Raw genomic sequence first — 27,843 nt, forward strand, 5'->3', positions numbered from 1 at the left:
GCTAAGGTCTTTATTTAGAAATACATTCATACATGTTTGAATCCACAACATAAAACAGCATAAATAAATAGTAGCAAAAATAAACATGATAATGTGTTCGACACATATTGCATCTTTGATATATTAAACGTGTGCCTCAGAGCTGCTGGATCATCATGTCAACCTCACTGGAAAATAAAACAAAAATCAAGTCACTAAAGTTGCAGTAATTCACTGATGCAGATTTGTGTAAATGTATGTCCAAACGGGTTTGGGGAAAATTACTCTTAAAAGTAATGCGATACAATATTGAGCTACTAAGTGTTACTAAGTTACTTGTTATGCAAAGTAATGCATTACGTTACTTTTGCATAACTTTTCCTCACCGGGGCTGGGATTGCTTGTTTTTTAATTAAGAAAAAAAAAATCTATTTTGGCAAATGTAAAGGTTCTTGAAATGAATAAGCTTGAGGCCGAAGGAAATGCAAATTCACATCTTTACAGTAGAGGCGCAGCTCAAACAACTTTTTTTTTTAGCTGTGCTGCCATTCTGGATTGCAGAAGAATAGGACGTAGGTGGAGAAAGGTCAGCACTCTCAGCAATAATAAAAAACTAATCAAACACAAACGTGATGTTCATCTACAGTCATTTTGCATATTGGATCATCGAAGGTCAGCAGCAAATACATTGGTTAATAAAGTGAGATTAAATACATAAAGCATATATTTGTGTAAATTAACATGTTATTGAAGGTTCTGAGTTCGTATTTCACTGTTTTTATTGATTTTGAGGAATACTGAATGTGTTTTTGTGCGAGTGAGATGAGTAAATGCTCACATTTAGTCTAGAGCTACAATAATCATGATGTTCACACACAACTCCTCTGCACTTACTCATGATTTCTCTCAACATGAGGACAGGAGAGTTGTCAGTCAATACATGAGAAAACAAAGCAACTTGCGTTACTGTAAAGTAACTCAGATATTCTTTTGTGAATTTAAAAGTAATGGGTTACTTTACTAGTTACTTGAAAAAAAGTAATCTGATTAGGTAACTCACGTTACTTGTAACGCATTACCTCCAACACTGTGTCTAACAGATAAAGCGTAGATATTCTCACCAAATCTTTTCCTTCACCCATTTCCTTTGCTCTCTGAGGACTTGCAACAAAGGATCGTCTTCAAACTCCTGCCCATCTGAGTCTGTTATGAAAGGTATGTGATGTCAGGATAGGGGAAGAGTGAACACATTTGTTTCTATATTTATGTACACTACCATACATAAGTTTCTGGTCAGTAAGTTTTTTTTTTAAAGAAAATTAAATTGATTAAAAAAAATGACAGAAAAGCTGACTGTTACAAATAAAAATGCTGTTCTTTAAAGGGGTCATTGGATGCAAAATTAACTTTTTTTTATTGTGTTTGCATATAAATGTGTCTTTGCCATGTGTGGACATAACCACCATACAATGAAAAAAAATCCATTCACTCTTTTTCTGAGCACTATGATGTCATATTGCTCATGCTCCGCCCACGACCATTGACGGACTGCCCCATATTAGCATATTTCCCCCTCAGCCATTTGTATACTGTCAGCCAAGGCATCACTTTACTTGTCATGTGTCAACACCCCCCATGGAAGAGAGGGGTGGAGTGAGCAGTTGCTCATTATCATTTAAAGAGACATGCACTGAAACGGGTCGCTGTGAACAGAGCTGTTTTTGAGTAGGTAAAAAGAGTGTTGTTTTACACAACCATTAAGGAATTTTACCCAAAGCATGTTACAAACTTTACACGAAGGTCCTAAATAATCACACCAACTTGTGGAAAATGGGCATTCGATGACCCCTTTAAACTTTTTATCCATCAAAGAATCCTTAAAAAAAAAACATCACGGTTCCACATATATAATAAATATTAAGCTGCAAAAACTGTTTTCGACAGTGATAATAGAAAGAAATGTTTCCTGAGCATCAAATCAACACTGAAGAGTAATAGCTGATAAAAATTCAGCTTAGCCATCACAGGACTTAATTATAAAATACATTATAATAGAAAACAGATATTTTCCATTGTAACAATATTTTACAGTATTACTGTTTTATTGTATGGTTGAATAAATGCAGTCTTTGTGAGCATTAGAGACATCTTAAACATACCAACCCCAAACATTTTACCTGTAGTGTATTTAAAAATCAGTTGTTTTATAGTCAAATAAATAGGGGAAAATAAATAATACTAACATTAACATTATTTTAAAGTAAAACATTAAACAATTTGAAAAAACATAACATTTGAATTGTACAATATTTTGTCATTTTCTAACATACATGCAATATACTAGCATTAATGAATTCTGTTGCTCTAAGCACACCTAGACGGGTCAATCGTGCTTTTTATAAGAGGTTCAGGCTAAAACACTCAACTCTAGTCTTAAGTGACCAGTTAAATACATGTTGTCATACAGTTTTAGAGCTGTCATACCTTCTGCATCCTGCATGAGTTGATCTATGACCTCCAAGGGTTGCTGCACACCAGAACAAGAGGCAACAGGGGATTGTGGGGGTGGAGGTGGGGTAAATGTTGGGGAATCTGAAGAACTCTCAGTTTTGCACAGGGTTGGGGAATCTGTCTCTGCAAAAAGCACCTCAGAGACAACCTGTCAATGTCAAGAACAGCCATTTACTATTTGCTAGTCTATTTCATAAGAAAATAAGAGATCACGTACAGTTACTATTGTTGACCGTATAATAAACAGGATGAGATACAGCTAGTTGGTAGAAAATATTGATTTCTCAATTTTAATCGATTCTAATTTTGATGAACTGATATGTATTTTTAAATCCCAAGAATCAATCTTTTAGGATTCTGCTGTTTTCAGTTGATGCGTGACCAAACGTTCACTGAACATTATTTGTAGTGCACCTCACATCCAATAATCACAATAAGCTTTGTGCTTTGATACTTTTGATATGAAACAAAGTCTCAGCTTTCGAATCCTGTCAATTTTATTACAAAATTCAAACAATAAATCTTTAATGTGGCGTGACAGATTTTTACCTCAGGAAAGATAGAATAATACTCTTGAGAGGAGCATTGTTAAATACAGACACTTACACATACATCATATTTTTACTTGATCTGTTCCTCAATATTGAAATCATGTTTGAATAAATCTGTCATGAAAACAAGTTAATGCCACCCACCGAGTAAATATATTTCTAAAAATGAAGAAAAAAAATCATTAAAAAATTATTGTTATAATGTTATTATTATAAAAACTGCATTATGTGCAATTTGTTTTCCTTGAGAAAAACGTAATGCAACTGATAAGTATCTAAATGAATCGATATGGAAATGAATTGAATGGAGATTGTGAATCAAATCGAGACTTGAATTTAATCTTAATTCAAAATGAACAATCTTCAAATCTTATCTTCAAAATGTTTTAATGTGTCATAAAACAAACTCACAAACCTGTCCTAGAGCATTGTGTATAGGTGAGGGTGGTGGTGCTTGATTTCCAGGCAGTCTTCCTCGTGTCGACCTTTGACCCTCTTCCTGCCACCTGTTTTTCACACTCGGCTCCTCCGGCTTGCGATTGACCCCTTCGTGACCCCTAGAATTTCTAGCCCTCATTGGAATGCTGCCTCGCTCGCCACTATGTCTAGAAATGTAAGAAAATAATTAGGAAATGTTTAATATTAGACATTAATAGTACAATTACATGTTATTAAACACTTGCCATGTTATGCCTAGTTTGGTCACAGTCTGTTAAGGACAATTATGTAAAACATCTAAAGTACCGTTCAGATTTTTTCTTTTGGTTTGAAGGTTTCTTTTCACGTCTCTCGTTTTCAGTCTGTCTTTTGACTGCTGTGACTGCCGGCCACCGGTCCTCTGTGCTGTCAGAAGTCTGTGGAGATGGAGAAGAGGACCTCTTCGATCTGCCATGCTTTTCTGTGGTTTCTGGGATGCTGACTTGTGTTCTGATTTGATTGTGATGCTGTGGTTGGACAGAAGGGGTTTCAAGATTCTTTTTGACAGTCTTCCTGGAGCGCTGGGGAAGGGGTTTGGGTTGGATATTACGGTCTCGTTGCTCCCGGGTGACATCAGGCTGAAGTCTGGAGATGCTGGGGCTTGAAATGGGGAGAGCAGACTCAGGGACTGGAGGTTCGAGGCTAGCGAAGGTGACCGGAGTGAATGAGAGATTTGCTCTCTGATGAGGCGTGCTGTCTAAAGTGCTATGTTGTACCTTCTGAAAGCAAACAGAAGAAAAATGTATTCATTAAAAAAGTTTGCAGAACGTAAAAGTGAAAATCTAACTCTGGTGTGTCACAGGTTCTATTTGGGTCCCATTTAGGAGGAAAAACAATGTTAAACGCATTTTATACAATGCAACTTAACCAAATATAATCATACATTTATGACAGCAAAATAAGTAATCAACCTTTAAAACAATTCCCATGTTATTTAAAAAAAAGAAAAAAATATGAATGCATCATATCATAAAAAAAAATATTTATAAGTTAAAATGGCACTTACTATCATATTATATTATAGGAAACTGCAATATAAAAAAACTGCAAAAACCAAAACTGTTTTAATCATTTGACTTTTTGGTACATATTAATAAAAAAATAAACAAAGTAACCCTAATGTGCACTGAGGCATTCACCTGGTTTGTTACTATAGTGTGTGATAGAGGTATATGGAGAAGAGAATTGTGGGAAGGGGCCTCCTGACTCCATCGTCTGGCCTGTTCCATCTTCCTCCTTAGACGCCACTGAAACAGGATGTCATCTTCACGACGGACACCTGATCCCTCAGAACCAACTGCTGGTGGAAAAGACATTCCCTCACACAAACTGGGCTCTAAAACTACTTTAAGAGACAGAAACAAACAAACAAAAATATCTAATGCAAATGTATTATTCTAAGATAAATACCTTGCAGGCCAAAACGGCAATTATACCCTTTCAGTTTGTTTTTTAGTTAACTGAGCATGTTTACAAAACCACCTGTTCTTTTTACAGCATTTGTGGTAAGAGGTGTCGGTGACGTATAATCTGATAAGGATGTGTTTTTGAAATTGGCAACACAAAGATGCTCTGAAAAGGATAGATAGTGTGTGGCATGTTACATGACATATACTAAATGCGTTGATGTTTTTTTTGTGCGTTACACCTGTTACTTACTGTTGATTGAGCCCGTTAAGGTGGACACAACTGGTCTTCGGACCGGCTCATCAGTGTTCACGGGGGAGGAGAAATCGGAGCAGCCCAAACCCTCAGAGCTGATAGGCACGGAGCCACTGCTGAGAGAATGCTCGCTAAAAACACAAGAATTAAATGTCTAAAATCTAAACTAGTCAATTGGACTTTGATTTGGTCAATTGCCATCACGATACATTACCAACCAAATACAAACATCTTTATTCACATCTGCTTTCCATGAGCAAATGGGCTATACTTGGTGTTTTTCAAGAGTCTTTGTCAGAGTGTTTTTAAGAGAAACACTAAGACTGCAAATACATTACCAACCAAACAAAAACATATTCTTTCCACGAGTGTTGTCACAAGTCGCTGTCTTGCTAATAACCCAATGATTTAATTACATAAATGCAATTTACTATTGTTTAAAAAAAAAATTAACAGAAAGCACAAGCTTTTTGTGTCTGGTTGTTATGTTGTAATGCTAAATTGAATGGTAGAATTGTGTGTATTACAGGGTTTCTGCAGGTTTCAGTAAGTCAAATTTAAGACCTTTTTAAGACATTTTAAGACCATAAAGATTGAAATTTAAGACCTACACGACGCATTATTCAAGTTAGATAGATAGTTACCTCGGGATCATTAAAGTATCTATCTATCTATCTTTCTATCTATCTAGGATTATCTGATGTGTGTGTGTGTGTGAGAGAGGGAGAGGTAGATTTTTTTTTATTTAGAAAATTGTACTTTTGCATATTATACTGTAAAAACACAATTATTGTTGATTTTAGTTGATCATAGTTGATCATAACGAGAGGAAATGATGAGATGATTAAAGTGACCAAAATGATCACGGTTATCACAGAATCCTGTTCAAAAAGTACTAATACTACAGAATGAAGTCAATTCAACAAGTTTTATGTCGAAAAACAGCAAATAACAAATTGATTAGCATCAATATGCACTTTTTGTTAACGTGAACATTAAAATACCATTAAAAATGATGGCCAGATTTTAAAAGCGTGTCTTGCAACATGTTATCTACTAAAATGTACAAGTTCAAATAAAGTTTTGACAAAAAAGGTTTTATACAAAGATAAACCTCATATTTCAGCCTTTAAATATTTTTTTTATAAAAAGAATGAGTCAAAAAAGATAAATTACTGACATTTACACATTAGCTTATATTTATTAGTAGTGTTTGGGTGCACCCCCATCCTTCATGTTGACTGAGCTTTCAATGTTGTTATGGAAAGGGGTGATTGGTTGGTTCCTGTCACATGACCTGCGGTGCGTTTGCGGCATTCTGAAAAGTTTAGATTTTTTTCATCTCGTTGCGTCTGGTAAAAAATTTGCGCGTCGCTTCAATTATGAGCACGCTTGCCGCGCGCCTACATTTGAACAAACTTGAGCGCACAAAAGACGCGATATGTGAACGGCCTCTGGCGAGCTAGCTCATATCAAGCCACGAGCGACTGGAGCACGCGAGCGACGAGTTGGAGACCCCTGCTCTTTTGTAGGCTACAACTCGATACTTTTTTGCTACTTTGTAATAACTTTCTGCGGCCAGCGTTTATGGAAATGAACGAGGGTAAACACTTTTTAAGACCTGACTAAATGAAATTTAAGACCTAAGATGAAAATCTGGCCGTTTTTAAGACTTTTTAAGGCCTTAAATTTAAAGTTCAGAATTTTAGACTTTTTAAGACTTCTTAAGACCCCCGCGGAAACCCTGGTATTAAGACCTGCCGGGACCCGATGTGAGATCCACCGATCAGAGAGGTTCCCGAATCTCAGCAGATTTTTTGATGGGATCAAATTAATGGTGAATATCTTGTGTTTTTCTGTGGGTGCTCGGCCATTCACGGAATTGGCACCTTTGACTGATATTATGACAATATATGTTCAAAAGAATACAATTTATTTGAAATAGAAATCTTGTAATTATAAATGTCTTTAATGCCACTTGTCTTCCTACAGAGCTGCTTTATAGATTAAACTTATTTCATAATTTGACGATCTTTACACAGTTATTGAACAGAACTAAATCAACACTGAACTGACCTCAGCTAAACAATGACATTATTTTCTTTTTAGAGCTGCTTTACAGCAGAATTGAATCATTATTTTTACAGCAAAGCTGCTTTGGAACAATATATATTGTATTAAGCGCTGTATAAATAAAGGTGCCTTGACTTTTGAGCAATGTAATGCATGCTTGCTAAATAAAAATAATACAGCTCACTTGATTGTGAAACTCCTGTATTGACTTCCACACAGAACATTCAGTCCAGAAAACTGAACATGTTGGTGGTCATTAATCGCTTGTGAAATGACATTTCCCCCCTTGAGTGAATGAGTGTGTGTTTACAGTATGTGTGGCAGGGTCTTACCTTCTTTGCAGTAAACGGTTGGCCCGCTCCTGTAGCTGCAGTATCTCTGGTTCTTCTTGGTCACAGTGCGATGACTCAGATAATGACTGGTAGCACATTTGTGGTGGAGATTACAGGAATAAATCACATTTTAAAATGTATTAAAATAGAAAATAGGTACAGTCAAAAAGGCTGCATTTATTTGATCCAAAATACAGTAAAACTGTAATATTGTGAAATATTACAATTTGAAATAACTTTCTATTTTAATATATTTTAAAATGTAGGCCTAAAACAGATAATTAAGATGATGTCTGGATAGAATTTTGTGGTGGAGATCCATGAGATTATCAAAAACTCTAATACTGTCACCAGTAAAAACAGTCACTAAGGCACCACTGACTACTGACATTTAAGGACAGCCTGGGATAGTTTCCATCAGGCATGTTAAATCATTGCTGAGGACAAGACCACGAGTGACGGCCTGCAACTCAAAACAGGGAATGTGTGCCAAGGGTTGCATAACAACTCTGTTGTGGGGAATTTATAAATTCATAACATTTGATGCTCAATAAACACTGCTTTATATCAGGTGGTTTGAATATCAGAGTGAGTTCTTCTTCCTTTAATGCTGAGGTATTCTAGAGTCCTTTCCAATTCCTTTCCTTTTCACAAAGCATTACAATATTGTTCCTGCCGATCTGTATATACAGATATAAAGTATATACTATCTGTATATACTCTATATATATATATACGTATATACACACACACACACACACACACACACACACACACACACACACACACACACACACACACACACACAATGTACACTTGTTAAAAGAAAAACAGTAATATTGTGAAATATCATTACAATTTAAAATAACTGTTCAAAAGAACAGCATTTATTTGAAATAAAAATCTTTTGTAACATTATAAATGTCTTTACTGTCACTTTTGATCAATTTAATGGAACTTTGCTGAATAAAAGTATTGATTTCTTAAGAAAAAAAAACTCACTGACCCCAAGCTTTATACAGTACACTTATTGACCCTGGATCACAAAACCAGTCACAACCTGCACAGGTATATTTGTGGCAATAGCCAACAATACATTGTATGGTTAAAAATTATAGATTTTTCTTTTCTGCCAAAAATCATTAGGATATTAAGTAAAGATCATGTTCTATGAAGATATTTTGTAAATTTCCTACCGTAAATATATAAATAATTTATTTTTGTGAGTGAATGCAGCACATTCGCAACCATAAATGGACAACTTTAAAGGCGATTTTCTCAATGTTTTGATTTCTTTTGCACCCTCAGATTTCAGATACATTTTCAAATACGGTAGTTGTATCTCGGCCAATGGTTTTGTATTATCAACAAGCCATACATCAATGGAAAGCTTATTTATTCAGGTTTCAGATGAGATATAAATCTCAATTTAAAAAAAATTACACATGTGACTGGTTTTGTGGTCCAGGGTCACATTTATCCCTGCTCTAAATGAAGAATCCCCATGGAGGGAGATTTCCCAGCTACCACCACTAGATGGCAACAATCATCCACCAAACTGCGTGACCACATATGGCAACATGAGGAAATATCCTAGTTTTCTTCTCACATACATCATAAAGACAATTCAATCGCAACGGCAACATATATAAGACCTACATCAATATAACTGTAAATTGTTTAGCATTCTCTTTAAGATACGGTAAAATGACTTTAAAATGACTTCAGCTCTTTCAGGCAAATCAGTTGTTCAAATTTATGCAAAACCTACCAGCATACTGAGGTCAAGCATGTGTCTAGCTGGAGACAGTGTGGTTTCATCATGCAGTGGCTTTGAGATTGGGCTCTGGAAGCTGGCAGGGCCATCGTTCATGAGGTCTAGTGGATCTAAACACAAGATATACACACACAAAGGAAAAGTGTGATGTGTGATCTCAAATACTTTATTTTATCAATAAAAACAAAACAAAAAACAATGTATTATTCATAGTAGTATAGGCCTGTATTAATCAACTGGGTCAGCACACCTCTGATATGTTTTTCTGATGTTTGCGTTGGTGTTGAAGCGGATAGAGGGGATGTGGACATCCACCAAAACGGATGATCATCTCTTCCCTCAGTTGCCTGAAGCTGTCTTTCCTCACGACTCTGTGGCCTTCCAAAGCGGAAGCGTTCAATGTACCTTGAAGGATTTAATTGCAAGAAGGATGTCACATAGTGAACAAGCAACAATATATTCTTAAATGTAGACAAAGGGGTGTATTAAATGTCCCGGACCTGCTCATCTGAGAATTAATGTGTCACCAGACTCACCACGTGGCAACGTTACTCTAGAACACCAGTTTTCCTTTAATAAGGAAAGCTACTGTTGACATTTCAATTGCATGGTTTACTACATAAAAAAAGGTGTGTGAAATTACTGTCCAAAGTCCAGTTCCAGATGTAAAAAAGCGATTCATTTATAATAATAATTCTCTTATAAGCCTCTTATGCTCAACAAGGCTGCATTTATTTTATCAAAAATACAGTAAATATATATATTATTAATATATTTTAAACTGTAATTTATTCCTGTGGTGGTAAAGCTGAATTTCCAGCATCATCACTTCAGTATCACATGATCCCTCAGAAATCATTCTGATATGATTTGATGCTCAAGAAACATTTGTATCATTATTATCAACGTTAAAAAAACTATGTACTGCATAATATTTTTATGGGAAATGATTCCTTAAATTTTTTTTCACAATTCTTTGTTTTGAAAGTTAAAAAAAATAGCATTTATTTGAAACAGAAATCTTCTGTTTCCTTGCTGAATAAAATAATTTATAAAAAAAAAAAAATCCTACTGATATCAAACTTTAGAACGGTTGTGTATATCGGAAACCTATCCAAATCCAATCGTGAGGTAAATGCCCTCAGAGGACACTTTTTCATATTCCAGATGAAACTGAACAAAATACATCTGCTTGTTGAAGTCACATACATGTACATTTTACTCCTCGTAAAATGTTAAAAAATGAACATGCAAGGGCGCGTTATAACGGCTTCCGGTTTACAGATGTGACAGCTCTGCTGTAACACGCGTCGCCACAGATGTGGCTGAGCATCTCTTCAGCAAGCCGACGTGCAAATTAAACTGAAAGTTTAGCTCACATCCTGAAGCTCAACACACAGTTGTCTTCCTTAAAAGTAGTGCCACTAAATTATCTTACCAGTGCTCATGCCACTCTTGAAATTAGCTAATAAATAAAATGCAGCTCATATCTTGCTTACATTGACATGAACTTGAATTAAAGATTCAATTAATATTAGATTTGCAGAGATGCAGTTATGTTGCCATGTGTAAGTGGAACACTTTTAACAAAATGGATAGTAAAGAAGTCATGTGAAAAAAAACACATGAATAACCAGGTGTAAAATCTGTTCTTCAAAAGTCTACTTTAAGCCTGAAAACAAAGATGACAGATGATTTCTGTGTTATGGCGCTTTTCCACTGCATGGTACGGCTCGGCACCACTGACTCGGCTCGATTTAGCTCGGTTTGCTTTTCCACTGCAGTTTAGTACCGCTTCATCAATGATCTAAGTGACGTTGGGTGACGTCACTTCTTGTTGACGTTCGAAGTATAGAGCATCACAGTCCCGCCCACAGCCGGTGCCTGAAGTAAAAATTCAATACAATTTCTCCATTGACAGTTGGGGTATAAGCCATAAAAACGTAACCATACATGGTAGACTTAAAACCAGCTACGGCAGTACTAAGCGATTGTATATGCTCATATAACCGCCAAAAGTTCATGGGGCACTAACCTTGTTTTGAGATAAATGCCTTTTATTCGCGATGTCTTGGAGAAGTACTTCATTACCCACAATCCTAAACAAACCCACAATCCCACAGTGATGCATCTGATTGGTGGAGCTCGTGTAAACCCCGCGAAAGTTCGTGAAGACTCAAGATAAATAGAAAAAAAAAACTGTTGCGTTTTTTTGCACGGTATCACTGATGTGACATTTGAACCGAGGAGTCTTCATGGTATGAGTCATATCAAGCATTTTATGATGCCATGCACTGTCAAAACAATATTTAGCTTAGGCATACCCAGAGCCATAGAGAGCTCTTCATGCATTTACTGAACATTTGTGTAATAATTCATGGCAAGTTAATAAATTGAATATGATGCACTTTCTGTTTTGCTGACCTTCACTTTTTAATTTTCACTTGTTGTTATTAAGAAAATACATTAAATGCTATTAAAGTTAAGGATGAACTATAACTTCATGAATAAAATGAGCATGGACCACAAGTGGGAAATTGTTGAGGCATTTGTCAGCAACCTGCCCGTGGGCCGCTGAAACTGATGAGCAGAACGCCGCGTGGACTGCCAGATCTGCACCCGTGAGCCGCGGACCGCCAGCCATGCTTTCCAGTCTATTTACACGATTACTACTGAAAGAACTGCTATAAACGGCACAAGAAAAAGTTCGCGTGGCTGTCGTCAGATTTTAAAGTCGCTCTAAAGGCTCTTTTTCGCGGTTGTGGCTTCAGTCGACTTCAGTGAGGCGCGGTGGTTTATGGGATGAGTAGTTCCTTCGCTCGGAAATGAAAATATGTACACAGTCTTGTACCTTTGACTTTTTTTGGATTTTCTCGCCATTTTTTCACTCGAAATGATATGTTGTATGCCTATGAGTTCAGCCGTAGCTGGTTATCCTCAGACATGCTCTAAAACTCTTTAGATACGGATTTTCGAAAACGTCAATGGGAGAAATGAATGGGAATTTTACTTCCGGCACCGAAGCGCTCTCGGGCTGTGGGCGGGACTGTGATGCTCTATTGTCAAACAAAACGGAGGCTAGCTCGACCCTCCCTCCTCCTCATCCCGTCCCCTCCCCCTACCTTCCGTGCTTCCTGAAACAGTCATGAACGCCAGACTGGATTTACCCACCTAAAAAACATGTGACATCGCTTAGAGCACCTTTAAAGTTGCTGAAAACCTTTTGCAGCGAAAAGTAATCTCGATTAATCAATTTGACAGCACTAGTTTATTTAAAATCAATGGTAATATTGCCAATAGAGGCGTCTCTTACTTAGCAAGAACTGAGGGTTCCTTTGCCCCCGTTGTCACTGGAGAAACCATGTTTCTCATGGCTTGCATCTGAGCTTCAGAGCAAGGAAAAGCGTTAGTGTCGTCTGGGGAGCAACTTGGGTCAGTAGAAGGCCAAGATTCTGAGAAGTTCAGCTGCCGTTTATTAGACGAGGGAGGGCAGAGCAGGACACTACGTGATCTTTCATGGAGAGCCTGGTCTTCCGTCCTCAACGGTGATATCTGAGTAGGAGGATCTGGAAGACTGGGTGGCTCAGCAAACCGGACAGGACTCAAGGCCTGCAATGTGCAATGCAAAAAAAGACAACATCACCATGTAGTTTTGTCAGTTTAAGCCATGTTTTACTAATCTCAGCACTTGCAGTTAGCAGTTATCATTGCATTGAGACACCAATCACTTGTTGAAGTCACCATGAAATCAAAATGGACAATTATTGTTTTTTATGGAATATTTGCAGTCTATTTTTTTTTATGAATGTGCCCCCATAATCTTTAATCAAAATAACTTTGATTCCCCTCCCTCTTGCAGTGACATTTTTCTCTGATAATGTGTTTACTGCTGCACAGTAACCCCAACACATCTACTTACTTGTTGATCACATTTTGAATAAGAAAAAACTATAATACAACCAAGGCCAAATAATAAGAAACAGAAAATGATTTGTTCATTGCTTATCTGGGTTTTCAGGCTATGAAGTCTGTTAGTTTACCTCACTACCCGATCCGATTAATTCGTTCTTTTGTCACATAGCGTCACAAAATACTTAAAGAAACATAAAACAAAGTGTAATGCAAAGTCACTCTAACCAGCCTTCTTTGTTGCTTTGGGATTTTTCTGGATCTAGATGGGCTGTAGTGGCTCCGGGACAAAGGAGGGTCTGGAGGAAATGGATTCTGTCTTGTGAAAACAGCTCCACTGCAAATAAAAGTGAGAAAGTGTTTAAATCAACCTGATGTAATCCAGTTTAACTTAAATCTGATACTCTGACAGCATTTGACAGCCAACCCACCTTGATCTCATAGTTTTCATGCAAACCTGTTCTACTCAATAAAAACAAAAGACGCAAGTGGAGTTTCATCATGTAGGATCCATGAATATCTAAATAAAGACACAATTTAGTGAAACTGCATTTTCACCGATTCAAAAAACAGTGTTTGTGTTGCACGAACGTGGACTGTATCTTAACCGTCGCGTGAGTAAGTTACGTTACTAAGGGATAATTAAACGGTCATTTAGCACAGTATTTGTTAAGATATACGCCATTTTAAATCTTAAAAACAACACATATCCGAATATAAACACAATCTTATTGCAAATTTGTTGTATAGTCTGATATTTCTTCAAGAAAGTATCTCCGCTTACTTTTCGAATTGTGTGACCGTGTTGTATCCTGGGATATGCAGTCCGAGCACTGTTGTTTACATTGTTGTCGAAAACAGCTGACCAACCAATCACGTTTAGTATTTTGTGATCGACAGCCATTTGAACCAATAAGACCGATGCACTCTCATCTGATGCAGCCAATGACGACCCGGGAATCTCATTGCGCGCGGAAGAGGAAAGTCGGATTGTGACAGAAGCGTCTCGTCGTCAGTCTCTCTGCTAAGGATTGAAAGGTGAATGACGTTTTGTTTGGTGTTTATAAAGTATTTCTACCTTCCCAAGTTATATTATTTATTGTATTATGTTTTTGTTAAGGCGTTTGTGAAGTCGGTGAAGAGTTTAAATGCCGTTAAGCAGGGATTTAAGTGGTTTTCTAGCTAGCTAACGACAGCTGTTTATATCATTGTAACTTAGCTGATTAGCAAAATAGTAACGTTACTGTTTTTTTTTTCTTGTTTTTCATGACCCCTGTGATTTTCCTTTTTCAAACTTTTCTATTGATTTACCGAAAAAATGTGTGTGTGTGTGTGTGTGTGTGTGTGTGTGTGTGTGTGTGTGTGTGTGTGTATATATATATATATATAAACACACACGTATACATACATACATACATGCATACAAATATAATTGTTTAAAATAATTGTAATAATAATGGAAATAATTGCAGATGGAAAAAAGAAGGGTCTGAAATTAACTAGGGCTTGGGGCATCAAAATGCCAAAAGTGCCAAAAATGCCCCAATGATAGGGACATTTTTTATATACCTATATGTACGTGCCTCATATTTGTAATATGCCCTCAAGATAGCATATCAAATGGGAGCACATCCACTTGATTTAATATTAATTTCGTTGTAATTTAATTGAACCCATTTCAATTATATTAGTCATAGTAAGTACCAAATCACTAAATCATCTGAATGATATTACAGGTAAAGAATCCCTGTTGTGTGAGGATCGCTCTGTCACAATGCTTCACTGTAAAATCAAGACTGAAAAAACAGGTGAGGTTGCAAACAATTGTTTCTTGTTACATTTCTGTTTTAGTACGTGGTGTGTCCCTGAAAAAAAAAAAATAATTTATGTGGTAAAATGGTTCTTTTGCAGATGCTGGGGCTCGAAACCGCCTTGATGCAGTATTGCAAGGTCTGGTTGAGAGGAGTGACAGTGAGAGGTTAGTGCATTAATGTGCCTTGAGCATTGAAAGCTTCAGGCTGTAACAACGAAGCTTCAAATGGAACTTAGGCAATTAAAGCTCATTAGTGATGAGTCTACTTTTGAAAACTGTCAGTTATCCAGAATGTCTAGCAATACTTAAAGGTCCCGTATTATGCCCCTTTTCACAAGATGTAAAATAAGTCTCTGATGTCCACAGAGTGTGTATGTGAAGTTTCAGCTCAAAATACCCAACAGATCATTTTTTACAGCATGTTTAAATTGTCATTTTTTGGGGCTCAGAAAAACGCGCTGTTTTAGTGTTTGCCCTTTAAATGCAAATGAGCTGCTGCTGGACGACACAGGGGGCGGAGCCTCATAAGCTTACGCACAGTCTCTCAGGACAATTTCATCTCACAGAATGATGATAATATCAGAAACTCTCAGTAACGGTGTTCATTTCGAGTCGGACAATAATGCCTACAGAGTCAGAGGGCTGTATAGAGATGAAACAGGTATAGTTTAGTAGTTTAATTATGGTTATTATAACGTATTTGTCATCTGCTTGTATGTATCAATTATTTATTAATAGCCTAAGTCTGCTGTCTGAATGATGATCAAACATACTGATGAGTTTAATAAAGTTTATTGTACATCACACAAAAGATGAAGCATCAGTTTTACTTCAGAAAATCACCGTAAGAGCTGAGTAACACAGTAAGTTATAAGAAGTGCGCAAGTACATAAACGAATTTCGGTAGAGTTGAGGGAGCATTCCTGTGGGCGGAGGTTAGTCAAAAAACGGTTTTAATGACGTCATTAAAGAAGGAAGTAGAGGGATGTAGTCCAAACGGGCCGTTCGATGTAGTCAACTTCTGTTAAATAAAATATCTCGCTTGGCATTGAACTTTGAGCTTTATAATTTTACAGATATTATCTATACTCTTAACAACAACATTACACACTAACTAAAGTTTGAAACATGGGATCACGAAGAACGGGACCTTTAATAGCATAATCACACAATGTACTCCCACAGAATTATGTTGTGTCCTTTTGTTGTTGTTTGACATTAGTGATTCCATTGTGTTTGAGCAATGGCACAGCTGTAAAGTTTGTTCTGACCGTGCTGAAACTGCACTTCCTTTAACGGTACCTGTGTCTTGACCACTAACCAGGTGCAACATTATAATATTGTACTGTATAGTAATTTGTCTGTTAAGTGCTGCAAGATGTAAAATACAGCCAGTCAGAACATGATTGATGTATGATCTACAGTATCAGTGACTATTGTAAGTGCCTAGACTTTTATATTCAATAAGTGTTTATGCATCATTCATCACAGTGTTTTACTTAAACATATTGTTGCAAAATTGTAACTATATTATTGTACAATGTATATAAATACATACAACTTTACCTGCATACATACTGTATACTCACATAAAGCGATACACCTATGAGCCAAAAGTAAAACATTATGATATATGCCTAATATGCTGTTGGTCCTCCGTGTGCTGGCAAAACAGTGCTGACCCGCCGAGGCACGGACTCTACAAGAGCCCTGAAGGTGTTCTGTGGTATCTGGCACCAAGATGTCAGCAGCAGATTCTTCAAGTCCTGTAGGTTGCGAGGTGGAGACGCTGTGGATTGAACTTGTTGGTCCAGCACATTACAGATGCTCATTTGGATTGAGATCTGGGGAATTTGGAGGCCAGGGCAACACCTTCATCATATTCCTCAAACCATTCCTGAACAATGTGTGCAATGTGACATGGTGCATTATCCTGCTGAAAGAGCCACTTCCACCAGGGAACACTATTGTCATGAAGGGATGTACCTGCATGCTTTGCAACAATGTTTAAATACGTCCTCATGAATGGTCAGACCCAGGGTTTCCCAGCAGAACATTGTTACACTCCCTGCTCCTTGTCATCACCCCACAGTGCATCCTGTAGAGGGTTGTGTTGGCTCGGACCAGACAGGATAGCCTTCTATGGCCTCGTGCATCAATGAGCCTTGGGCACCCAACACCCTGTCGCCGGTTTGTGGTTTGTCTCTCCTCGGACACTGTTTGTAAATTCTCACCACTGCTGTCTGAGAGCAATCCACAAGCCTTGCTGTTTCAGAGATACTCTGACCCAGTCGCCCTGCCATAACAATTTAGCCCTTGTCAAAGTCACTCTGTATTCCACTCATCTTTATTCCTGCCCATTTCTCCTGCATCCAACGTGATTGTTTGCTTATCATCTAATCTACCTAGGCCTTAATATGTGGCATTGTTAGGAGATGATCAATGATATTCGCTTCACTTGGGACTGGTCATAATGTTTTAACTCATCCGTGAATGCTATAGAGTAAATCTCAGATTCTTGATTGTTTATATCATCGTCAAAAATGTAAACGCCCAGATCTAATCTGCTAAATGTGACTGGAAGTGATTCTGGGAGTCTGGATTCTCTGAACATAATTACAAATTATGGTGTTTCAGAGGTTATGTTTTTCCACTGTGACTGAGCTAAAAAAAAGTACTTGGTATACTATTGATTAATTTCTTTGTTACAATCCATTTGTATTTCAGATGTCTGAATAATTACCATCCATGCTATAATTATATTCTGGAAATACCCTCTTACATTTACATTTAGCCATTTAGCAGATGCTTTTGTCCAAAGCGACTTACAAATTAGGACTAAATTAAGCGAGTCATCGTGAAGAGGCAAAAACAATGCAAGAAGTGCTCAAAATACAAAGTTCAGGCATTGGTCAGAGTAGCATAAGCCCGATAAGGAAGGATTAAACAAAATTTTTTTAGGAGGTTAAGTGCTCACAGAAGAGATGGGTTTTTTTTAGCATGTTTTCGTGGAAAATCACATTAATGGTCATCAGCACTAATGCTTTAATTTGTTCCCTGAGAACCTTGCAAAGTATTCAGATAAAATTTTCAGGAAAAGCAAATTGTTTCTGAGTAAATATTGGCAATAAATGGCTTTCAGAAATTAAGGAGCAGTTGTTTTGGGGAAATTGGCATCTGTATAATCCGCTGTGCTTTTTCCTTACTTTTCCTGCATAGAGAGCAGAATGAAGAGGATTCTGGGAAAATGGTGGCAGACTCTTTGAGCAAGTATGCACATACAGGATGTTACTGCTATAAACACAGTCTTCTCCCAGCTAGAAATATGTAAATGTTTAAGATTAATTTAACAGTCATATGTAATGCACACTTTTTTTCTTTTCTTTTTTTTTGCAGGGATTTGTCACCTTCTTCTGCAGGGAAAAGGCAAGGAAAATCTTCTGGCTAGTATTTTAAATTTGTAAACCCGTAAGACTTTCGTTCATCTTTGAAACACAAATCAAGTTATTTTTAATGAAATCTGAGCGATTTCTGTCACTCCACTTACAGTCTATGCAACTACCACTTTGACGCTTCAAAAAGTTAAACATAAAGAGATCGAAAAACTAGTCCATATGAATTGAGTGGTTTATTTCAAATTTTCTGAAGAGACATCACTTTATATGATGAACAGATTGAATTTAGGCTTTTATTTACATATATATGTATCAATGCACACATCAGTTATATTAAATGGAAGCTTAAGCATGCTTGCTTGACGTGCGAGAGCCATTGAGGTTCATTCTCATTACGCAGCATGTTTGAGATTCAGCAAGAACCAATGAGGTTCATTCTCGTGTGTTACGCAGCATGTTTGAGCTTCAGAAAGAACCAATGAGGTTTGTTCTCACGTGTCAAGCAAGTGCAGTTGAGCTTCTGTTTATGTTTGCTGATCAGTGTTTATATGTGAATAAAAGCCTAAATTCAATCTGTTCATCATATAAAGCAATTGAGTCTCTTCAAAAAAATGGTTTAAATCACTTGATTCATATGAACTAGTTTTACAATCTCTTAATGAACTTTTTGAAGCTACAAAATGGTAGTTGCGTAGAATGTCAGTGGAGGGCCAAAAATCTCTCAGATTTCATTAACATATCTTCATGTGTGTTTTGAAGATGAACGAAAGACTTACGGATTTGGAACGGCATGACAGTGAGAGTAATTGATGACAATTTTTCATTTCTGTGTGAACAAACCCTTCTATCGGCAGCAAAATCATTGCAATATATCAATCAATATATGTCACCTAGCCTTACTACCAGCTGCATGTTAACCACTTAAAGCTCTTCAGCATTTGAGGGTGCTTTGTAAATATTTACAAGAGTAATACTTCAAAAACAGTATTCATTTCTAAATGGTTTGGTAGAGTTTCCTGTAAGAGCCTCTTTTTTTCATTCACAGACCATCATCACGATTCCCACAACACAGAAGGAAGAAGCGTAAAGAGATGGATGATGGTCTGGCAGAAACCAACCAGCACAAACAAAGTAATTAATAGATAACAAAACCTTCTACACTTTGTCTACTGCTTTCATTTTGGGAAATTAACACTCAGCAACAGCCAAACTAGGGTATTTTGTTTTCACATTGGCAAGTAATTTTGCCTGATCTACTAGCTGTTGTTGCAGGCAGCTGCTCACTTATCTATATTTTATAATTGTGTGTATCTATATTTAGTCAAAGTAACAAAATAAGGGAAAGAGCAAATGATGATATAGGATGAATTCAGGTCAATTTGAAATTAATGATATAAATGTATATTGGTAACTTTGCATCTTTCAGATAAATAACATGTTTTATCATTTCTGAGAAGCGCTGTTGGGTTTTCATATCAGAGAACATTCTGTGGTGGCTTGAGGGATTTCTAGAGAATTGAATTGAATTTGGATGTTTTTTTTTTAACCTTCATTTCACAAGACCCATTTCCTGTTTTCTTATGTGCTCCACATCTCATCTTCTTCATTAGATGCGTATATTATCAAGTTATTTGACCGCAGTGTGGACTTGGCTCAGTTCAGCACTACCACGCCGCTGTATCCCATTTGTCGGGCATGGATGAGAAACAATCCCTCTATGCGAGAGAGAACTGCACCCAGCCCCCCTCACAGCTCCGGGGAGGACGAGGTCACACCCAGAATTCACTTTGCAATTATTTTAAATACAAATCCTTTTCAGATCATTGAACTACTCAAAATAACACCATTGTATTTTGGTCTATGACTGTACTTTGAAGATGGGCATATTCCAAGTTGAAAACAAGCTAAACTCTCTCTGACGTTCCTATTTGCCACTGAAAATGACAAACAAAATCATGCGTACATTAATGTAATTACTGGGGAAATCATGAATTGTGAAGTTCATGTTTTTATTAGAGCACTTGCATAAATTATGTACTAAAAATGTGTAGGTTTAAAATGTTTGTCTAAATCATCTTTTTGAAGTGGGACTATTTTTCTTGGTGGATGAACATTTCTTTATATAATTCTGGCAATGAAGTTCCTTGTAAAAAAGTTCCCACGCCACGATCCAAGAAATGGGAAATTTCCGAAAAATTAATTGCGAGACCAAAAATAGTCATTAAAATGTCTCCAGGCAAAATAATTTGTTTGTTAAACAATATTTCTTTGACTAGAAACTATGTGAGAGTGATCTCTAAAAATTTTTTTACTTGAAAAGTCAAGTAAAGGACCCCTGATGTAAACAGATAGTTATCAAGCACCCTTACATATGGTTATTTTAGTGTTTATTCGGGTTATTGTTGCACTATATACTTTCTTTGCAAGGGCATCCCTGTTAAAGCATTTATAATTGATTTTACAAAATCAGTGTATTTGTAAATCATGTTAGACTGCTTGAGTTGTATTTAACTTGACCTTCACCTTGTTCTTCTCTAATTCAAGTTTGTTTTTCAAGTTTGGAGCAAAAGAAGAATTAGAAACATATATTGGCCCACTGCAGTATAATATCTTAGATAAATATTCAGTTACATTTTTAGTTGTGAAGTTCAAAGTTTGTTGTTATTAATAATTCTGCAACATCTGGCTTGACTCTCCCTTCTGAATTCAATTACCCAGTGGAGAAATAAATTAATCTTTTCCCACTGAATTTCCCTGGCTTCCTTTCACCACTGAGGATTGTCCTTGGCTTCACTTCTTTGAAAAATAGAGTACTTTTTGCCAAAACAAGCATCGTTTTTGAGGGAAACTGCTCTTTGATTCATTCTTTCAGATGACTGACATGCTGAATGGCAAAGGACAGAACCTGTACAGGCTTCCTCCGCCTGTTTCCTGTCCAGTAGGTTCAGCTGGTGAACCTGTTAATCTCAGAATTCCACCTGTAGAGAAACCAACAGAGAGCCAGGTGGGCTATAGCAACTGTTGTGCCGTACGTGGTGTACAGGAAACACTTATCTTTCTTTGAGGATCTGCATTCAAACAATCCTTTTGATAGGAACTGTTAAATGACAGACGATAAAGTTGCCATCAAACACTTCTGCTTAACCCTTTACCAATCTTTGTTAGGAATGTGATACGTAAACCTGTTTGCATACTGAATTGATTGGTTATTCATCACATTAATGACGGAATTCATAATTTAAAGAGGACCTATTATGCTTTTTTACATTTTCAGGTATCTTTAGTGTGTAATGTTGCTGTTTGAGCATGAAGAAATTCTGCAAAGTCATAAAGCACAAAGTCACTCCAAAGGGAGTTATTCTCTATATTCTGAACTCCCTGAAACACCTCAATTCTAGTCTTGAGATTCCTCAATTAAATAATTCCCACCCAAGGCATACGCAAAATAATGCGGTTGAGGCCTGGTTGAGTTGCGCTAGTAGTGTGGTGAAACTTATGGTTATGGTAAGGGGCGTGACGTGAGCATTTGAGTGTGCGGTTAAAAACTATCCTAGAGCGCCATCTGCTGTTAAAAACTAAGCTCCGAATCGAATCGCGATGCATTTGGGAAGAAAACTGGAATCGATTCATGAATGCGATGCATCGATATATTGTCCCAGCCCTAGTTTCCCGTACAATGACGCAACTCGCTGCTTAACTACCATAGTACGATGAAAAATCTCAGTTATTTTGCTTTATTTCCAGATTCAATCATAAGCTCGTTGTTATGTAGAGGAGCACGATCGCACATGCTCTATTCAAAAATGACGCTTTAAATCAATTAAACTAAAAGACACAAATTACATTTGTATGTATTCTAAATAAAAGAGACAGATTGGACTGAATGTCAGCTTGCTTATTTGGCTCAAGATAAGTATTTATTGAGTCCACATGTCATGCAAACAAGAAACTATTCTTCTAACCACTGGTCGAGAACTGTTGTTCCAACCACACGACTCTGCGATGCTGTTTGCGAATGTTCGTTGGAACTATGTTTTCGGGAAACACCGACTCGTTGAACTATGCTGATAACGATGGAACTTGCAACCATAGTTTGCTAACGATGCTTTTGAGAAACGCACCCCAGAACATTACTGACAGACTAAGTAGAGAGGAGCTGTAACAATGTAAAATGTTTTTTTCAACATGCACCCATGAAAACCTATTCTTGTAGCCCCCCCCCCCAAAAAAAAATCAAGACTTTGTATAGGGGCATACCAGGTCCTATTTAAAGTTTGCAATACTCTAATGTTGCTAAATTGTGTGCTTCATGTGGCCATATCCGTTTGTGATTTTGGTATTTGCAAGATCTTTTTCTTTTTCAGTCCATAGACACTGCAGCAGGCACCTCACCTCTTATCTTCAGTCACATCAAACGCTGGAAGAAAATTAGACAAAAGTATAACTTCTCATCATTCATTCATTTCCACTACTTTTCTTTTATGGGGGATGGGTATTTGCAAATGAAATTATGCATACGTTCTTTATCATTTGTTTCTTGTGTGTTTTAGGTGGAAGGAGGCCTCTAGCAAGAACCAGCTGAGATACAGCGAGAGCATAAAAATCCTTAAGGAAATGTATGAACGTTAGTTCACATGCATCCCTAGTGCATCTGAAGAAAATCTGTTAAAGGAATTAAACAAAAATGTCCAGGCAGGACGCCTTCAATGAGAGTGAAATAGTTGTAACCAAAATGTTGAATTGAGAGCTGAACTTTAGCATAAGATATGTGAGTAAATGATTTTTTTTTCTTTAAATACAAAAAAAAAAAAAAAATCACATGGGTTTCAAATAAATCCACAGTTCTGAAAGTGAATTTGATGTGTTTATTGAATAAATTGAATGAATTCTTCTTTGTGACAGTTCTTGACCCTTAGCTATTTCAATGCTCAGTGTTTATCACCTATTTGCATGCGTAATATCCTGAGATAGCACATTAATGAAACTGCACACCCAATGGGAAACATTTATGCAGTATTTTTAATACCGGAGTCCCATTCAAAGCTTTTTTTACATGCTTTTATTCAGAATAAAGGGAACAAAATAGCTAAAGGTACATAGAAGTGGCGTATAATGATTATATTGCAAAGCACTTTTTGAGTGATTTTCTCAAAGTCTTGTGTCCTGGCATCTGTTAGGTGTGGAGGTGCTGGTTCCTTCTGTCTGCTTTTTGACCCTGAAGTTCAGATGCTCTTCAGTATGCCGTCTCCAGCAGCAGACACTGTTTAAGCTTTTGCTTATATTCCTAAGACATGAACATATATAGGATGGGGTTCAGACAGCTGTTCACCATAATCAGGTGTTCAGCTATTGCTGCAGTTATTAAAAATAGCCTTGAAACACTTTCAAGCCACTTATTTTCAGCTACAAATGCTATGTAAAAGTAAAAAAAAAAAAAAAACGACTGAAGCCAAGATACGAAAAAGACCAGGACCACAGCTATGACCCGAAAAGGCCTGAGTGACTACGCCTCTGGAAGCGTGCAAATAGTCCAATCTTGATTGGTGCTGCCAATGACGTGACGCCTAAGGCAGAAGCTACAAAGGAAGCTGGCAACACAGTAGCATTAGTGCTGGTGGGTAAAGCTTATTCGGCGGCGGGTCAGGCTGCGGCGTGTCTGCACACAATGTCTATCTTGCAGGCATACCAGGCTGACCTGCTTGAAGACCTAGGTGACAGTGAGGAGGTCAGCACTGACGTAATCAGCGAACTGCGTCAAGCAGCAGATTTATCTCTCTGGACCAGGAGACCCGTACTCCCCCGAAAAAAGTTTGGGATGCGGGGCAAAACGGATCCGAGGATTGCTATTGTTGCTAAGGGGGCTTCGTCAAAGAAAAAGTCCTGATACCATCAGTGTCATGCTTCTGAGGGCAGACCCCTCTGGGGGAAGACAGTTTCCACCTCATTATACAATGTGTAAGGCTGGAAGCTTACGCTGCTATTTTGAACCAATAATCGGAACAAAAGGCAGTTGAAGGATGACGTGTATAATTCAAATATTTATCCAATATAATTAATCTGACTCCATTAAAGTTGTTGTTATTCTTTAACCTCTTATTCTTTAAAGGTAAAGGTCTTTCTTAGAACTGATAGGAAAACGTAGGATTTAACCTTTTAACGTTTAGATAACGAAAGTTATAATCACTTTAGCTTTCAACATAATCAGTGATAAAAGGAAAGATTCTCAAAACCTTTAAAGCAGGCAAAGTTATTTATTAAGTTACATGTTTAAATATACAGACAGTAGAATGGAACAACATACTGTATAGAAACTTAGTTGTGACAAATAATGCACTGTCATGCAGAAGAGGCCGTAAAAGCCTTTCTTGTAGTATGAGGTTACGCACCGGTGTGTGGGAGTGGCAGGGTTAAGCCTTTCTCCTAGATCAACAGTTACCTTTCCTTCTTATACCCTGAGCAAAGCATTAAACATTAGTGGAATACCAACACCAAACCCAACCGAGAGGAAACCAAAAGATGAGGCAAATGGGTGGAGATCCAGTGGGGGAGAAGAACATTAACATCTTCTCCTCAATGCATGTTTAACCAATAGTACCTAGATTGTACATTAGGATACTTTAATATCTCTATTACGTTGACCACCATTCATTTCAGTTTATAGGCAGATGAGACCAAACATGGCATAGTTATATATTAGAACACACTAGTAAATAAACAGTATGTAGTTGAAAGTATATGTCCTGTGAAGCAAATGGTACAGACGTGTCATTGAGGTGCAAACGACTCCGTCTCTCCCGACAGAACCATTCTGTGCCTGGAGTGTCCCTACTGTCCTCAATCAGCATATTGATTAAGCCCTTGTACTAGATATGCATTAGCATACTGTGATGATGAAGGCCATTGTGCCACGTTTAATTCACATGTATACCTTTAAAATGCTTTTTGGAGTACTAGGACAGTAAAGAGTTCTGCCCATATTTGCTCAGCCCTACAAGTGCCCTCAGGGGGCCGCTCTGCCAATCCCGCCAGCTTGTGTGTCTCGGGCCGCAGCGGTTCCCATCAAGTGCTTATCTCATCTTCCTCCTGGAAACGTAGCTGTGTCGGATACCTTTTGGCCTGCTGTACATAAGACCTTTGCAGTGGTGGCTTAAAGCCAAGGGGTATTCCCCGAGGGGAAATCTGCTCTGTATGATCAAAATCATTTGGCTTTAGTCATGAGGAAAAAGCCTTGCTTGCTTTCCCAAGGACCTGTGCAGGGGGCTCCTTGTCTTCGCATCATGCTAATGACGGATGCATCCCTCTCAGGTTGGGGGCAATCATGAGTGGTCGCTCAGCTCAAGATCTGTCAAGCTCAATCATCTCTCGTGGCACATTGCCTTGAAATGTTTCAGGCTCTAAAACATTTCCTCCCATACCTAAGGGGCCATCACGTTCTTGATCGCACAGACAACACATCGTTTACATAAACCATCAAGGGGGGTCTGCGGTCATGCCCCTTATTCAAGCTGGCACACTAGATACTCTGTGGGTCCAAGGGAAGCTGATCTCTCTGAGAGCAGAATACATCCCGAGGTATCTAAATCAGGGAGGCACGGGCTGAGGCCCTAGGAATTGAGACTCCACCCCAAGGTGGTGGAGCTTCATTGGGAGAATTTCAGCCAAACGGAAGTAGATCTTTTCACATCTCTAGAGATGACACATTGTCCACTGAAGAACAAAAAATTGCTATATTTTACGAAGAACAGACAAGTAAGAAGGATATTTAATATAAACATGTTTTGTCTTGTCGTGAGGATTCTGTCTATGATATTAGATATTCATGGAATACATTTACATACAGAATCAAGAATAGTTTTATTATATTATAAAACTATCTCATTTTAATTTTAGCAGGCACTGTATCTGCATGTATGGTTTATATTGAATATCTTGAACCGGTTTGCATTTACTACGTTCTGAGAGGTGTTTGGAAAAAAAATACACATATTCAGTTCTTACCCATTTTTGAGCTGTTAATGCACTGGGACAAGCTGAGTCTTGATCTTGGAATATCTTCCCGGTCTTGCTGAGAAATTGTTGTTTTATACCAGACAGCAAACCCTGGCACCACATCCCTGCAGACTGATTTGCAAGCAGTCATCAGCAGACTTGATGAAATTATTACAGCACAGCCTTTCCTGCGCCACAGAATGTTCCTGAAGGTCAAACACAGAGCATGGTGCGAGAATTTAATTTGAAAGCACGAACTGATACAAATGTATATAACTTAAATGCAATGTAAATTGTTTTGGATTACAGTCCCAATGTGAAATGATTCATACAATTAGGTTTCAGTGATTACACTGAAGTCACAAACATAGTAGGCTATGTTTGGTCTGAAGTAAAAAGGAAACATTTTTGTCAAGAAACTTGCAAAGACAAATGTTCCTGTTAATTGTTTATCCAGATATTTACAGTTTTTCTCGATTCCTTATTGGCATCGAGTGATTTTTGCAGGTTGTGCAAAAACAAAATCATTAAAGTGAGTGGTATTTTCACCCACTCGAGCGATTTGTTAAAAGCATCGTCGAGAGGTTAAAAGGAATTGGAACATAGTCTTAAATACTGGTGCAATAAATTCAAAACAACATTTCCAAAACTGGTAAGTTATGTTGCTTGTGGTTCCCCCTCTCACAAACCTTTTCACATGTGGAACACAAAAGACAACCAATGGATACATTGGCACATTTTTATATTCTTTAATGTACTGTACAATACAATACACCAAACAAACAAACAAAAAATACTCTGCCCCAGCATACTGTCTCTGGTCTAGGTCAAGCCAGAGAATCTTGTCAGCATCACAGGCTATATTGGCCCTAGCCAGGAAGCAGGGGTAAAATCCACTTCCATGCCTGTTCCCCGCTGGCACGCATCAACTGAAATATTTGGCAGGCTTCTTCCAGTTCATCGTCTCTGTGTCCTAGAAAAAATAGAAGTACTGATTACTGTGTCTGTAACACATCCTTTTTACAAAATGGAAGCATTCAGAAAACTCTATCTGTATGTGAAGGAATTTGATGCTTTTCTTTTTATTACAGTGGTATAGTGCAACAGCTACAGTACATTTATGTGTTATAACAGCGCAGTGTACTGCACTCAAAAGTTACAGTAGAGAGCGGTCTGAAGTGCATTTACCTGTTTTTCTCCCTGAAGGTTCTTATGATCGAGACGACGGTGAAGTGACTCAAGTTTGGCTGTACTCGTTGCCCAGCCTCCCTCATAGTCATACCATGGACAAAGACATGCTTGTCTCTTTGGCCTTGCCCTTCCCCTTAACCTTCCTTATCACTTTCCTCCACTCCCTACTGCTCTTCCTCCTCCT

At 37.6% G+C, this 27,843-nt stretch overlaps 2 protein-coding genes and 1 long non-coding RNA gene across 11 annotated transcripts; 1 reads left to right on the top strand and 2 right to left on the bottom strand.

Annotated features, from left to right (window-relative positions):
* Positions 1 to 14,094, bottom strand: proser3 (proline and serine rich 3). 9 transcript variants are annotated; one of them, XM_081371249.1, is made up of 14 exons: positions 14,056 to 14,094; positions 13,703 to 13,791; positions 13,500 to 13,608; positions 12,676 to 12,971; positions 9,613 to 9,767; positions 9,357 to 9,472; positions 7,586 to 7,671; positions 5,178 to 5,293; positions 4,658 to 4,815; positions 3,786 to 4,237; positions 3,457 to 3,646; positions 2,464 to 2,638; positions 1,101 to 1,182; positions 1 to 167 (listed from the first exon to the last, which is right to left on the bottom strand). In XM_081371249.1, the coding sequence occupies exons 2-14, from the start codon at positions 13,720 to 13,722 to the stop codon at positions 137 to 139; spliced, it is 1,986 nt and encodes a 661-aa protein (XP_081227375.1). In that variant the 5' UTR covers positions 13,723 to 13,791; positions 14,056 to 14,094; the 3' UTR covers positions 1 to 136. The 9 variants fall into 9 exon arrangements, with proteins under 9 accessions (XP_081227375.1, XP_081227374.1, XP_081227371.1 ...); XM_081371248.1 differs by having other exon boundaries at positions 4,658 to 4,818; XM_081371245.1 differs by having other exon boundaries at positions 4,658 to 4,863.
* Positions 13,342 to 23,370, top strand: lin37 (lin-37 DREAM MuvB core complex component). Its single transcript, XM_081371254.1, has 11 exons — positions 13,342 to 13,620; positions 14,172 to 14,309; positions 15,008 to 15,079; positions 15,183 to 15,249; positions 18,304 to 18,354; positions 18,481 to 18,510; positions 19,525 to 19,610; positions 20,090 to 20,247; positions 21,352 to 21,483; positions 22,844 to 22,917; positions 23,030 to 23,370. Exons 3-11 carry the CDS (start codon positions 15,046 to 15,048, stop codon positions 23,106 to 23,108), a joined length of 711 nt encoding a protein of 236 aa, XP_081227380.1. The 5' UTR covers positions 13,342 to 13,620; positions 14,172 to 14,309; positions 15,008 to 15,045; the 3' UTR covers positions 23,109 to 23,370.
* On the bottom strand, positions 23,332 to 27,763 carry LOC308694023. The gene is made up of 3 exons (XR_014030548.1): positions 27,657 to 27,763; positions 26,478 to 27,441; positions 23,332 to 23,763 (listed from the first exon to the last, which is right to left on the bottom strand). It is a non-coding gene; the product is annotated as an uncharacterized lncRNA (long non-coding RNA).
* Positions 27,764 to 27,843: the final 80 nt, after the last annotated feature.

Source organism: Scardinius erythrophthalmus, assembly GCF_964197995.2.
Source record: "Scardinius erythrophthalmus genome assembly, chromosome: 7".
NCBI lineage: Eukaryota > Metazoa > Chordata > Actinopteri > Cypriniformes > Leuciscidae > Scardinius > Scardinius erythrophthalmus.

Excerpts from the sequence above, each read along its gene's own strand:
- proser3 (XM_081371242.1), bottom strand. The coding sequence starts at position 13,722 with ATGAAAACTATGAGATCAAG. Across the intron at positions 9,768-12,675 it reads GAACCCTCAGTTCTTGCTAA|GTACATTGAACGCTTCCGCT; the intron begins GTAAGAGACGCC and ends AAATCCTTCAAG. Across the intron at positions 4,238-4,657 it reads ACACTATAGTAACAAACCAG|AAGGTACAACATAGCACTTT; the intron begins GTGAATGCCTCA and ends GTTTGCTTTCAG.
- lin37 (XM_081371254.1), top strand. The coding sequence starts at position 15,046 with ATGCTTCACTGTAAAATCAAGACTGAAAAAACAG. Across the intron at positions 15,080-15,182 it reads AATCAAGACTGAAAAAACAG|ATGCTGGGGCTCGAAACCGC; the intron begins GTGAGGTTGCAA and ends GTTCTTTTGCAG. Across the intron at positions 18,511-19,524 it reads CCTTCTTCTGCAGGGAAAAG|ACCATCATCACGATTCCCAC; the intron begins GCAAGGAAAATC and ends TTTCATTCACAG.